This window comes from Pectinophora gossypiella, chromosome 5 (genome assembly GCF_024362695.1).
Source record: "Pectinophora gossypiella chromosome 5, ilPecGoss1.1, whole genome shotgun sequence".
Classification (NCBI taxonomy): domain Eukaryota; kingdom Metazoa; phylum Arthropoda; class Insecta; order Lepidoptera; family Gelechiidae; genus Pectinophora; species Pectinophora gossypiella.
The window spans coordinates 2,506,329-2,521,347 of record NC_065408.1 but is presented as its reverse complement, the minus strand read 5'-3'; the positions used below and the strand labels follow the sequence as shown (position 1 = coordinate 2,521,347).

Below are 15,019 nucleotides of genomic sequence, written 5' to 3'. Positions count from 1 at the left end.
CGCTCTCCGGCATGGATCGATGAGATAAACGCGCAACCCCGCTTTTCACGTTAAATCAATACTAATTCTATCGATTTTTGTAGCCGCAGCCGCCGCACACCGGATTCGAGGGTCGCACGCGGTGGTTGCGCGCATTATAAGATTTTGTATACTTGTGAAAAGTATTTAAATTTGTGATATTAGTATTATTTAGTTTCATTATTATATAAACGTTACATTTGAATATTTAACGATTTTGTATATTGCCGGTAAATTCAGGTAAATATCCACTCTATTTGAATAGAAACATAGGAAGTGCGTCGTGTGAAACTAAATTACTTATTAAATCAATTATTAAATTATTCGCATTTGTAAAAAGCCGTACAAATGAAAAATATAACTAAAATTATTACAGCACAAACTATGATTTGTAGTATAACGAGTATTTTCAAGAATAATATAATGTATTGAATTTTAATTTAGAATTATGAATATTAAAATTCGATATCCGTATCCTTTATTTCCGGAAAAGAAGCTTTCTGTTTTACTATGGAATCACGAAATGACAAACATGAGATTTCGCATCCAAGCCGTCTCTTTCTTTCATAGTTCAAATTGAACCATCCCGAAAGGGTCCGACGATCACGGCAAAGTGATAACCGAGCGAGTTTTCTTTTCGAACCGCAGTAACATTAGTAACGTCTCAGTTTGTTTATGTTTTGAGGTTAGAGATGTTTGGAACGCTAAGAAAATTGTTTTTAACTATGTCAAATTATAAACGTTGTGATTACAGGAGTGTGAAGTGAAAAATGATTGGATAGAGCAATGACGTCGACGGACACGTACCAGTTGAAATGGCACTCGCACAGTTCTCACTTGAATGGGTCGGTGGCGGCTTTGCTCCGGTCGGAGCGGTTCACGGACGTGGTGCTGTGCACCATGGACGGGTCACAGATCCCCGCGCACAAGTTCATCCTGAGCTCGTGCAGCGTCTACTTGAGCAACCTGTTCGAGGGCCAACGCTCGGTGATGCGAATGGGTGGGATGCTGTATGTAGTGCTACCATCAGAAATATCAACGAAGGCGCTCAAAATTTTAGTCGAGTATATGTATAAAGGTTAATATTTTGTTTATTAAATGAAAAAAACAATTTTTTAAGTGAATTATAAGATAGAGCTGACAAAACCACCTCTGTACTTTCAGGTGAAACAACAGTTTCAAATGAAGTCCTGGATACGGTTTTAAAAGCGGGTGAAGTGTTGAAGATCCGTGGGTTATGGCGGCAGACGGACGAAGTTGGTGGGGACTCCACTCCAGCAGAGAAGACGACGGCTGCAAACAGCACCGCCATCGTCAACAAACAGACGTTGCAGAAGAAACCGGAGGAGCCGCAAAAGATAGCTGTGAAAAAAGATGATAAATTACTTAAAACTTTTCAACCTGTACAACAGCAAGGAGTTACAAGGTACCTATAAATCTTCATATTTTTTAAAATTAACATACAAAACATTCTAATATGGAAACATGTCATTTTCTAAAATGATAGTATTCAATTTAAAAAAATCTTTTCAGGTTTCAGCTATACATTTGTATGTACAAAGATTACATAACTATTGTTGTAAATGCAACTTCACAATATTATTTCTCTTTGCAGGCCAATGTTTATCGGCCCACCAAAATTGGTCTTTATTAAAACAAGTGAAGGTGGCACACAAGCTGCACTAAGGCCAGGGGCCCCGAAAGGTCAAACCATTCTTGTTACACAAGCCCCTCAATCAGACTCATCAGTTGCTACTGCAACAGCTTCTACACAAGGCCCGACTATCACAGTAGCACCAACAACTATTGCTGATGACTCCCCGGATGAGGCCCCTCATCCCAGGATACTGAGAAGACATGCGACAGAGCGGAAGTACGGCAAGAAACAGAAGACTGATACTAACAATGATGCTGAAGATTCCAAGGAAAGTGATGCTTCTGAGACTTCAAGTAAGTTTCTTCAGTCATAACATTCGCCTTCTCTTTAATCTGTCTATGATTTCTTTAATTTTAATGTAAGCTCTTCTTGGTCTTCCCATTCCTCTCTTTCCTTGTAGCTTCCCTTCTATGATGTTTTTATTATTTTCTACACAATAAATGAATTTTTAATTTTATACATTATTGGTTACAGAAAAGTCAGCACAAACAAATAACACGACAAGCACAGAAATCCAGGTGAAAGATGAACCGGATTGGGATGCCAGCAGTATAGAGGAGGAAGAAAGGTCCATCGCTGAAATGTTTCAAGCTGAGATGAGCGTCAAATCTGAACCTATTGATGACATGGACATTGAAGATGAAGGACTGGTAAGTCAATAATAGTTTTAATGTGAACTTTATTATTTCCTCCCAAAGGCATCCAACTAGTATTTATTGCCATTGTTAATTGCTTCTCTGATTAGGAGGAAATTGTTCTAAGTTCATGTATTGTAACAATTTACTGAAGACAAAGATAACAAATTCAAGAAACATTACATGAAGAAACATTTCATTTGACCAGGCTGTATGGCTATGTCCCTTTGCCTGCTCCTTCTCGGGGCAAATTTAACCAAAAAAATGTCTATGGAACAATACAAAAGAGACAGTAATGCATTAGCTCCACTTTTGTCTGGACTTTGTATTATTTGGCCACTTTAGGTGTCTTATTATTAGTATCATATTGGTTACCCTAGCTTTCAATCTCAAGTCTTCATTTTTATTTTATCAATTCTTCAAATACAAATACACTTTATTGCACCAAAATAAAAAAAAATAGTTACAAAAGAGACTTAACTAGGTACATGGCAAATGGCGGCATTTGGATGTCAAGTTGGGTAGAGATGAGTTGTCCCAGATATTCTCGTATGTATTCGTATGTGTTGTATACAACACGGCAAATTTCCTAGAATGGAAACACTAACCCTAAAACTCGTGATATCCTGGCTGATAGGACATACCTAGGAGCCTACATGCAATGTATTGTACTGTGTCGTGACTTTCGCAGGTGTACAGCCCGCTGACGTGCGAGCTGTGCGCGGAGGTGTTCACGCTGCCGGCCGCGTGGGTGCGCCACGTGCAGGAGCACGGGCTGCACGCGCCCCACGCGCGCAAGCGGAAGTACCGCTCCGCGGTTAGTACCACGACTTTTACTCCTTACATTTTTGACGCACGCGACATGTTATAAACAAATAGGCTCTCAGTCTCCGTGGGGTCACGATCTGGAGGTCGGGATTCCCGATGGGGACATTGTCGAAATCACTTTGTGAGACTGTCCTTTGTTTGGTAAGGACTTTACAGGCTTGAAACACCTGATTGTCCGAAAAAGTAAGATAATTCCGTGCTTCGGAGGGCAAGTTAAGCCGTTGGTCCCGTCTATTAGCCGTAAAAACACCCCCACCAACCCGCATTGGAGCAGCGTGGTGAAGTATGCTCCATACCCCCTCCGGTTGATGTAGGGGAGGCCTGTGCCCAGCAGTGGGACGTAAATAGGCTGTTTATGTAGGCTCTCAGTTGCTAAGGAGTTTTTCTTAAAAAGCGCCCGAACCGTTTTGTAAATACGTATACATTAAGTTATGTAGATACCATAAGTTTGCTCCCTCAAATTAAGATGTTATGGCTTTTCAAATGAAGTGCAATATCAGTTGTACAGACATGAGCAATATCATGTACCCACTTTAAAACCCTATCGCACTATTATATTTGATATTTAGTGAGACTTATGGTTTAATTTGTCAAAAAAGTTAATGTGACGTGGTTTCAAAGTGTATATAGGTACATATTTTAGAGTACTTGTGACCGTAAGTGTCATTACACGCCGTCACTTGTGACAAGATGCGCCGCGGTCACTTTTTTACAGAGATTGGTAGTCTATTTGTTATACCACATTTATTCGCATAACTATTTACTTAATTAAAACACATAATAACGGGTTCTTACCGCGTTTAAATGGGGATATGAGACTCCCGATATTTCGACACTGTTGCAAGTGCCATGATCACGGGATGACTGATGAGATTGGAGTGGAGTAGGTAGATCCATAATTTTCTACGGGCAGACATATCTGCTAACTATTTACTTTTCATTCACATTATACGTATGTTGTCTCTCTTTTACTCATTACATTATTGAGAGAAGAGATTTTCAAAAAGGCGCTTATGTGACATGTAAGCTTATTCGGTTGACGACATTTAGTTACTCCATGGCGCAGCAGAGGAACTACATACTCCGTAGTAGATATTTCCCTACCCAAACTCCAAAACCATTGGTACTAAATCTAAAATGTATGGAAACCTCCAAACATGGTAATACTTATATTTTTCCTTGTATAACGACAGAGTGACGATACGGAAGAAACCACGGCCCTGTTGCGCTGCGACTTGTGTCAGAAGCACTTCCCCAACCCCGCCGAGTGGGTCCGACATATCCAGAGCACACACACTGAGTCAGGTTAGTTGTCTATTAATTATAATATTCAAATATATATAATAGTAATTATCTATAGCATATAATAGAATACATAATAAAATACAGGGTGGCCCATAATAGATAGAAAAATATCCTAAATAAATATCTTCTCATAATAGAAATCTATTTTAATTATTTTATAATACTTAAACAGCCGAATACACAAACATATCTATAATGAAAGGCATAAAACTTAGGAACAACTTTTATGAAGTTTGACAAAGGATGTTAGGTTAACTGACCATACTGATTAGTGCCTATAGGCTGTGCAATAATTATTGGGTTCGATTCCCATTTGACCATTTGCTTCGCTTTTTATCAATTGTTTCATACACGCACACCAGTTCAGAGTAGATCCTACTGAACCTTTTCTAAGGACATTTCCAATTCGGTCAATGCACGTCCTTCTAGGTCAAACAGGAAACAAATGTAATTCCATAGTTTTTGTATGTATGTATGTTTCGACTTCGACACCACAGATTTTACGAGTTATAAATTCGTAATTATTTTTGTCGGAGCATAATTAGATTGTGTCTTAATCTGTTTCAGAAACTTATAATTTCATATCGTATTCAGGAATAATGTTTTTAACATATGCAATCTTCCAAATTATTATTACTGTTTAACATAGCTGAAACCTGATTGTTATGTATGTGGCTAATTCTCGACACACAGACCAACAAACCGGACCACAGGATTTATTTGACTCTCGCCTGTTTGTAAAGAGAACCTTTCCTTGCTTGCGTTTTCATATTTATTATTTCCAACTTTTTGAACACCACACCCTGCTACACTCATGATAATCACTTCAGTTATGTTCAAAATCGAAATTTTTATTGTAATGCTTTGTTTGTACGCTTTCAAAAGTTGGCACCGAATTTCTGATCCAATCTCACTGTACACTGAAATGGTAGGCTGCAAACAAAGCATCGCAACACTGTGATTGTCTCGCTTATAATTGTGACTGAACCCTATTCTAAATGTCGTTCGATGTCGGTTGTCTAGAATTGGCCATATCAAACAACAGTCAGCCACCAAAACGTCACAATCGTTTCACAGAGGGCGCGCAAAACAAGACTTGCTTTCATTGCAAGAAGATGTTCCCATCACACGCATCTATGCTCATACACATGCGTACCCATACAGGTTAGTGTAATTAGATATAGATTTTGTAATACATGTAGTGTATCATTATAATTTCTTAATATATGTATAAGGTGTTATAAAAATAATAAAGTTTTCGTTACATCGTAACGAAAAACTTTGAGGGATGATACAGACTATGATTCTGAGTTGATATCAAGTGGAATTTTCCGACAGGAAATTCAGTTTGATATCAACTCAGAATCATGGTCTGAATCATCCCCTGCAGTATTTGTTACAATGTCACTATCACCCTGTAGTTATTTTTGTATCAATGGTACGTGATACGGAAGACGCCTGGACATGAAGTGGGCTTATCATTTGGAGTGTAGCTTACAACCTACATTATTTAACCATATAACATAAGTTCCTAATACTAACAAAACATAGAAGTAGAACCTAACGAGTCAACAACTCGACGCCTAATGAATCTTTCGTGTATAGGCGAAAGACCATTCGTGTGCGGGCTGTGTAACAAGGGATTCAACGTGAAGTCGAACTTGCTGCGTCACCTGCGCACGCTGCACGACCAGATCATAAGCCCGGCGCGCGTGGACACGGACTCGGCGGACGAGGCCGGCCCGTCCGAGGTGAAGCGCGAGTCCTGAGGCCGCGGGGGGGTGGCGGGGCGGCGGGGCCGCGGCCGCGGGCGCGCCCGCGCCGTGCAGCCCGGGGTCCCCGTGCGCAAGCCCGGCGGGTACTCGCTCTTCTTGAAGCAGCGCGCCGTGCTCTTCTCGGCTAAGAAGTGGAAACAGTAGTCGCGGTTCGCTACCTTAGCGCTGGATGTCGCATTGGACACGCTGATCTCGCCGTGTATTTGATGTTGTAATACTCGGTTATACTTAGATTAGAATTAATGTTCTTGCATGCAACGGAATGAAACTATGAAGTTTGATGGTTACTTTGGGAAGTTTCAGTGTCTTTAACTTCGAAGGTTTAAAATATTTAATATCGGTGTCGTCATAGTATAATTCCAATAACAAACGAATGATATAAATGTGTAAATGTTTTACTCGATATTTGGCGAACAAAGCGATCTCCAGCGTTCAACAACATAAATAAAGTAACGTTCAGTTTATTTGTTCGTAACTCTGTATATTGTGTTGGTGTCGAAAAATTGTAGCGATGTCGCGGCCCGTTCCCTCTTAGACCCTGTCCACCCTCCTAAATTTTTATTATTAGTACTTAAAATTAATTTAAAAGATTTCATTTGTAATTCTCGAGTGAATTATTTTTCTAAAGTTACCTAGAATGTAAAATTTAAGATTATTTGAAGTGATTTATTCCACGAAACTAGTCACATTAGTGTTAAAAATGTGATGATGGTTCCGCCTCTGGTATAAACGATAATGTAGATGTCACATTTATTTCAAATGAAGCACATTTTAAATGTTGACAGTTTAGTGCTCATTCCAGCACACTTAATTTTATTTTAAGTTATACCTGTCGTTTTCTTACCCGTCTAAAAGGAAAGGGACGGATGATTAACAGCTGTTGTTTTAAAAATGAATGAGTGAATGAAACAACACGGGCGAATGAATGGCATCTCGCTGATATTCTATACGCCAACGTTAAAATTTTCCCTATTCTGCAGATAAAGAAAATGTCAAGTATAACTTAAAATAAATTTAGTTGTCTGCTGGAATTAGCACTATTGAGCACCTTAAACACTGCCCTATAGGAGTAGTATTTGTATTGAAAGGTAAGCGCCATAAGATACGTTTGTATTGTTACTTATCAGCGGTGGGGATCAAAATTGTACTTAGATTTAAGGACTATTTTTATCTTGTAACAAACTAGAGCTTTAAGTTCACCATTCCATTGTGTTGTGTTAGAAGTGTTTATTTATTTCGATTGTGCTGTATTCTGATAATGATACGTGCTAATTCTAATATGATTCTTCAATACTCATGTGAAACATGATTGACATGATTTTGAATTATTTGTACTATTTTACTACTACGTACTACGATAGTACATGTGGAAATTAAATATTTGGAAATTAATTATTGTTTCATTGTATGCACATCGACTAAGTATCGTATTAATAACCACGTTCAAGAAATAAGAAGCTGTACTTTATTGTGTTCAAGTTAATACGAATCTTGGAATATTAAAATTTTGATTCGAATTATGATTTGATATTAAGATTTAAATTTGGTGCCGATGTACCAATATAGTAAAAAATAAAATTAGATGGTGTACTGGAATTATCTAATTTTAAGTTATACCTGTCATTTTGTTATCCACCGAAAAGGGACAGGTAATCGGCAGGCATAAAATTTATGGAACACGTCAATTCTAGGCAGGAATTTTAAAAACTTCCATCTTTTCATATTGGCAGAATAAAGTTGACAGCACACTTCAAACGGGTAGCATACCAGCGAGATGCGTGTATCATTAATTTTAAAATTGACAGTTGTCAATCATCCGTCCCTTTTCGGCGGATAAGAAAATGACAGGTATAACTTAAAATAAAATTAGGTGTCTGCAGGAATGTCCTAACTCTTTATATGAAAACGAAGTTGTAATACAAAAATTATGTTTATTTGCCGTTTACAACATTACAATCTTCAACATCCATCTATCACAATTTCCTGCTATACACACAGTGTATAGAATTAGTTAAATAATACAGAAGTAAGACATGATAGGCACTGACGGGCGGGAATTAACAGATACGGAGTACATGATAAAGTAACACTTAACACTAATTGTTCAGCTGTCTTCCTCTTCGATCTTTGGCGCCAAGTAGTAGCGAATGTGGCCGATGTCGGGAATACGGTACTCTACCACTAAAGGCACGTCGGCTGACATTGACAGTTGTACCTGGAACAGACAGGCAATATGAGTATTTTTCTGAAGAAAAACGTGAGCCTCCTTTGGGTAAAAATTGGCACCTACTGGAACTTCAGGACTTAATACTTTTCAGGGACGAAAACAGTTGTCTTATATAACCAAACTGAAACCAGGTATATTCTACGCGAATGTATTATCGGTCGGAAAGCTAAATAAGTGTGTTTGCACCAAAGCAGAGCGGATATGTGCAGGAATCGACCAATTGTCGCGGGGGAGAGAACGACAGCATCTTCTCTCCTGCGGGCCTAGCACCGTAAGCACGCGACTCTTTCTCGCCGCGACAGAGATCGTCTGTCTCGGCAGTACTGTGAAAGAGTGACGTATGTCGAGGCGAGAAAGAGGCGCGCGCTTACGGTGTTAAGCCCGCCGATTAGATTGCAAATCTCATCACTCTCGCTTAGGTGTAAAACTCCAAAGTACCGTAACGAACGCCTCCCGTCAATTAACCGGAGAGTGTATGGAGCATAGTCTACCACGCTGCTGCAGTACATAACTTACCTGTGGACTAAGCGAGGTGGCCTTAGTGAAGTAGTTGAGGTACTGGCAGGCGAAGGTGAGCGTGACGGGCTCGTCCATCTCGATGACGACCGCTTCCTCCTCCTTGTCTACGCTTGCAGTCTGCGCCAGCTTGATGTTCGCTGACCCTATGTCGCCGGTCGCCGAGAACTTCACACCTGGAAAAAATAACAGATTGTTTATTGTACATACATACATAATCCTTAACCTTTCGAACGCCGGAACGCAGATCTCGACCAGACACAATGTAAAATCTATTGTGTCTGGTATCTCGGCATATGAGAGGTTAATGGAATGGGCAGATTCACAAGTAATCAAAGGCAACTACTAAATAAAAACATGAAACTGAAAAGTTTTAACAAGAAGGGTTTGATATTTAACAGATTTGATTTTTTCCATATCAATTTTTTTTTCCTTAAATGAGAAATAGCTGACAAAAAAATATATACAAGCAATATATTTTAGAAATCAATAAGTACAAGCTTTAACCCCTTAAACGCCGGAACGCGGATCTCGACCAGACACAATGTAAAATCTATTGTGTCTGGTATCTCGGCATATGAGAGGTTAATGATAGTATGCTTTATTTGTAGTAGTATGCACTAGTCTCTGTTTTCCATGATTCTATAACGTCAGAATACCTATGACTCCAGGCACCCTTAGTCTCCAAAGACAACCAGCAAACCCCTGATGTTGTTGCCTACAACACTAAACTAAAAGTGCCTGCCCCATCACTCCATTACAAGCCCTATAACTCACCTTCTTTAGTGCACGAGATGACCATGGACTCTCCAAACTGTGAGAGATCGCGACAAATGCGCGCGAATTCCGCACTCGGCATGCGGATTGTGCAGCTGTATTCAGTCTCAGGAATACCTGAAAATCAATTCACACAACATTTAAAAATTAAAATTCAAAACGGTGCTCTTGTGGTGACTCTTATATTATTAATACCTATGGGGTCTGCCCGTGTTCCGCTTTCGCGTACGGCGCGATAACTATCGCCGCAGGTTTCGCCACACAGGCGCAGCAAATGCAGTCTATATTGTAGGTAAACATCATATGACTATAGATCCTTGCCTGCAATATTCGCCGCGCCGCGCATAATGGTAGTATAACCTATTAACTACCTGCTGATGTGTAAAAGAAATTGTGAACAATATCTCACCTAAATGCTCCAAATCAAGATTCATCAGCTTCATCTCGTAATCAGAAACTTTCTCCTGGTTGGGGCTTTCAAACACGAAGGTGACAGTGTCAGCGTTGTCCTGTGCCTTCATCGTCACTGTGTCCTTATCACCAGCACATTTGAGGATCTTTGACATGCTGTAGGCAACAAATTACATTGATTTTTTTCTAAAAAAAGGAATAGATAGGGAAGAGAAGTGTTCTATGTACAATAAGCCTTCCATTTAAATATAAACTAGGTATACTTTTTATATCATAGCATGATGCATAAGCCATGTGATGAATAGTTTTCTTGGTGTCACTTATGCACTAGACCATATTATTATTCTCTTACTGTCCTGCTGTTGCATGCTAGACTACAAATAGTATACCATCAAAACGTACCTGCCAAGATTCATGCCCATGGAGATGTTTCTGTCACATCTGTACTTATCAAAGCCGTCTGCTCGGAGTGTGAGGGACACCAGAGACACATGAGAGTTGTCCATAGCCTAGAATAATTAGAGCATGTAAATCTAAATGTGCATCTGTATATGGAGGAAGCAAGGGAAGTGTGTCAGGATCGAAGCAAATGGAATTCTATAGTCTCTGCTTACCCCGGTGGGAAATAGGCGTGAGTTTATGTATGTATGTAAATCTAAAATATAGGTAAGAAGAGTCTATTAAGGATTGTTGAGCAAAGACATAAAATGAGCACAAGTTATGCAAATATCAGTTGTCATGTTCACAGTGAGTGTAAACTTAGCTAGTTAGTGTAGTGCTGGTGCCAATTTGTTCCACTAAATGCAATGATGTACTCTTAATTATTCTTCAGATGTATATGTTCTATCAGTATGAATACTATTCAATTAAAATTACCTGTAGCTGTATACCATTATCGTCGCAATCAAATGTCGCCTGCGTGAGGAGGTCCTTGATGGCTTCCAGCACCTTCTTGAGGATGGAGCTCTTCAGGAGGCGTGCTTCGAACATTGTCTGTAGCAATCAATCACACACTTATATAGCAACTTGTACAAGTACGATATCTAGGGTAATGCGAAATAACATGCAACAAAGCCCTAACGCAGGAAACGCCGTGGGAGGCTGTGCCAGATATGGAGAGAATCAGAGGTAATTGTCTGTTTTACATATAATTAGGTGAACAATAGGCATTATTAAAAGTAAATAACACAATTTACTTACGTTTTATTCTTAAAATATAAAGATATCACGTAGAAACAAAGCACGATGCACAGAAATCGTTGACCCAACAGACAAGAATTGACAAGTCGACCGGCTGCCCCGGCTGGCAGCGGGAAAATTTGGCGCGAAATCGGACATCACATGTGTTTTTAAAGTTCTATCATTAGAGATTGTCATTTACACCACCACCACTCTCCTACAAATTGAGTGTGCGTCAAGCTAGCGGCCTCAAAAAAAAAATGGGCACGAAAAAATAATTTGACCATACCAAAAAATAGTACTATTATTGAAAAAAATAGTACCTGTTGTAAAAAAATTAGTACCATCACGGTTCTGGATTTATAGCCATGTTTTATTGCACTTGCTAGCTTGACGGTGAGCGAAATTTGGCGAGAGTTAACGACAAGGTCTTTCGCTATGATTTAAACTCCAAAAAATAGTACCGAAATAGTACTCACCCCCTGCAAAATACCGAAATGAGTACTTCAACGGTTCCAAAGTTATAAAGGCAGTTCTTTGATCCCGCTAGCTTGACGTTTTGAAAATACCTATTATCTAGGGAACGCTTGCATACTTCAGTTTGTAACTAATGTCAATCAACTCGTATGAAATAGTACTCCCTACCATCATAATTTGGACCTGATTCTCTTTGTAGAAATGTGTCAAAAAGTCATTATAACCTATGTCATACATTTATCAAGACAGGTACAGTCTCGAACAAAATTATTACACATGCTCAAAAAGAATGTCAGATTTTAGTATTTTTTCCCCATTTTTGGGTAAAAATTGGTGAAGTGCCAGGGTTGTCAGATGAAAGTAATATCATTGTTGAAACTCTTTGAGTTATTCTACAAATACTGCAAATTGTTTATTAACAAACACTTCGATCCGTAACAAATTGAACATGAAGGTATAAATTATAAAATAAAACAGCAGATTAAAAATGTATTATGATGTATTAAAATCACAGATTGTTTTCAATAAGAACTAGACCCATGCAGCCATTTTTTTTTTAAATTATTGCATATGGGTGTATGCAATAGCAATTTTTTGTAATAGCAACACTCTGAAGTGCAAAGAAATGGTAGGGTAGACCTCCAAAATGGCAATACTGGCGATGGCAATACTTACGAATAAATTGTGAGGTTATGTAATTGTCTACGTGACTGTATCAACAACAAATGTATGGCATAGGTTATGATGATTTTTTAACATATTTCTACAAAGAGAATCGGATCAAAATTATGATGGTAGGAAGTACTATTTCATACGAGTTTATTGACATTAGTTACATACTGAAGTATGCAAGCGTTCCCCAGATAATAGGTATTTTCAAAACGTCAAGCCAGCGGGATCAAAGAACTGCCTTTATAACTTTGGAACCGTTGAAGTACTCATTTCGGTATTTTGCAGGGGGTGAGTACTATTTCGGTACTATTTTTTGGCGTTTAAATCAAAGCGAAAGACCTTGTCGTTAACTCTCGCCAAATTTCGCTCACCGTCAAGCTAGCAAGTGCAATAAAACATGGCTATAAATCCAGAACCGTGATGGTACTAATTTTTTTACAACAGGTACTATTTTTTTCAATAAGAGTACTATTTTTTGGTATGGTCAAATTATTTTTTCGTGCCCATTTTTTTTTTGAGGCCGCTAGCTTGACGCACACCAAATTGAGTTCAGTCACTCAAGCTTCAAATAATACCTACAGGCTACAGGAAACCTTCTGTAGAAATGTCAAACAATTATTTTTAATTAAAAATGTAATGGAATTCATAGATACAGCCATTTGTAATGTTCTTGTATTTTATTTCAAGTCACTTCTTTGGTCATTTCATCTTAGAAACCGATTTGGCCCATCGATAGGTAGGTATAATTTTATTATTAATAGAACAAAAGTCAATGAAAGAAAATATTTGCTATGAACTTTATTGTAAAAAAGTAGGTTAAAAAAGTAACCGTTTAAATGAAGACCATGGCAATGATGTTAACAATTTAATAATCCATACATTTTAATATCCGAAAATTAGAAACAAAATAAATTAACACAATAGTTTAACAATTTGGTCTTGGTCAGGATAATTTGGTAAAGTTAAGTTGTATTTTTCAATGAGTCCAGGAGGAAGGAAGCGTCCACCCAAGTAATGCTTGGCATCAAGTATAATTTCTGGTCTCGCACATAGCTTAGGTGCCGACAGAGAAATCAGCATAGCTGGCTTTAAAGATTTAACGCTGATTGGTCCCTTTTCTACATCCCACCCACTTGGTATATCCACACTAGAAAGAGAATACGAATTCATATTATTTTGATCAATACAAAAAAAAGAACTTGGCTTATTTTACACGATAAAATCAAATACACCAATTAAATAAAATGACCCAATAAACAATCATACCTGCAAACTGGACTTTTAGAATCAATCATTGCATACAGTGCAGGCTTGAGTTCATCTCTTACTGGTGGTTTAAAACTGAATCCAAATAGTGCATCAACTATTATTTTAAAATCATCATTTGGTGCCAGTTCATCCAGTATTGTTACCCCAAAACTGGACGCTTGGTGTAGGAGATTTTCGTAAAGAGGCTTTGCTGTGCGCTTGGGGTAGTATACCCATACTGAATACCCAAATAGTGCCAAATGTCTTGCTGCTACCAGCCCATCTCCTCCATTATTGCCAGGCCCACAGACTACAAGCACGGTGCAGAATCTGTAACAATAATTGAACTGGGAAAACTGCAGAGGACAATGAAATTCATGTACCTAGACAATATATTTTTTAATGTATAGTGGGCAACTATTTATTTATATTATTTATTTATAATGAATGCCCGTAAAAAGACATGTACAATATGAGATGTTTAATATTTTCAAATTTAAGTTAAGAAGCAATATAATCTATGTATAGGTAGATATAAGATATATGTAACAAAACAGGTTAAGTACATTGTAAAAGTTAAACCTACTAACGTGGTAACTGGATAAGCTCTCGCCACCGCCGAGGCGACGCTCAAACCAGCTAGTTCCATGAGTTGATCGACACTGAATTTGTATTCATTGAATAGGTCCTGATCGAGCGCCGCCGCGTCTGTCTGCGTCAGATACGACGTGCGGCGACTGTTGCACTGCTTACCAGCCATCGTTGTATTTGTCGCACTGCACACGTTCGCTAATCTTAGCTAAAAACAACAATGTCATGACATGACCTCTTGAACTTGGCTTTGTGAAGTACCGTGCGCTATTTATTACAAACAAGTAATTCAAAGTATATTTAGTTTATGTACCTAGCAGGTACATCAATTAAGCTTAATAGTGTAGTTTTGTATGGTGTTAATTTAGTAGATTTCAATAAAATATTTGGATTAGGTAAGAAAGTATACTGATAAGAGGTGAGAAGTCGTATTATTAAATTCACAATAAAGTATTACCTAAAAGCTTACCAACAACGCACCACCGATCAATCTACGGAATAACATTTATTTATTAAAGTATATAGCTCTTTTGACCTGAAAACAAATAGTCTTTTTGTATTTTTATTATTTATTTATGGAAAATTCTCAACTTAGCCGAAGTTCACAACAAAATTTTGACAAAATCGTTAGCGTTCAGAAATATTTACTGGGTGATTACCGGTTTTTTAGAAATATTATCACGTATCTATATTACACAGCCAC

At 38.2% G+C, this 15,019-nt stretch overlaps 3 protein-coding genes across 6 annotated transcripts; 1 reads left to right on the top strand and 2 right to left on the bottom strand.

Moving 5' to 3' along the window:
• The first annotated feature begins 615 nt into the window (after positions 1-615).
• On the top strand, positions 616-7,610 carry LOC126366599 (ras-responsive element-binding protein 1). 3 transcript variants are annotated; one of them, XM_050009765.1, is made up of 9 exons: positions 616-703; positions 773-1,096; positions 1,183-1,444; positions 1,634-1,968; positions 2,150-2,325; positions 3,002-3,127; positions 4,332-4,443; positions 5,467-5,607; positions 6,049-7,610. In XM_050009765.1, the coding sequence occupies exons 2-9, from the start codon at positions 805-807 to the stop codon at positions 6,210-6,212; spliced, it is 1,608 nt and encodes a 535-aa protein (XP_049865722.1). In that variant the 5' UTR covers positions 616-703; positions 773-804; the 3' UTR covers positions 6,213-7,610. The 3 variants fall into 3 exon arrangements, with proteins under 3 accessions (XP_049865722.1, XP_049865723.1, XP_049865721.1); XM_050009766.1 differs by having other exon boundaries at positions 656-1,096; positions 5,521-5,607; XM_050009764.1 differs by having other exon boundaries at positions 656-1,096.
• A 519-nt stretch (positions 7,611-8,129) lies between these two features.
• On the bottom strand, positions 8,130-11,485 carry LOC126366654 (proliferating cell nuclear antigen). The gene is made up of 7 exons (XM_050009856.1): positions 11,350-11,485; positions 11,026-11,142; positions 10,552-10,658; positions 10,148-10,305; positions 9,739-9,855; positions 8,962-9,137; positions 8,130-8,433 (listed from the first exon to the last, which is right to left on the bottom strand). The coding sequence occupies exons 2-7, from the start codon at positions 11,137-11,139 to the stop codon at positions 8,323-8,325; spliced, it is 783 nt and encodes a 260-aa protein (XP_049865813.1). The 5' UTR covers positions 11,140-11,142; positions 11,350-11,485; the 3' UTR covers positions 8,130-8,322.
• Positions 11,486-13,262: 1,777 nt separating this feature from the next.
• LOC126366653 (NAD(P)H-hydrate epimerase) lies at positions 13,263-14,942 on the bottom strand. Of its 2 annotated transcripts, none has more exons than XM_050009854.1 (4): positions 14,786-14,942; positions 14,316-14,524; positions 13,744-14,055; positions 13,263-13,624 (listed from the first exon to the last, which is right to left on the bottom strand). In XM_050009854.1, exons 1-4 carry the CDS (start codon positions 14,819-14,821, stop codon positions 13,390-13,392), a joined length of 792 nt encoding a protein of 263 aa, XP_049865811.1. In that variant the 5' UTR covers positions 14,822-14,942; the 3' UTR covers positions 13,263-13,389. The 2 variants fall into 2 exon arrangements, with proteins under 2 accessions (XP_049865811.1, XP_049865812.1); XM_050009855.1 differs by having other exon boundaries at positions 14,774-14,923.
• Positions 14,943-15,019: the final 77 nt, after the last annotated feature.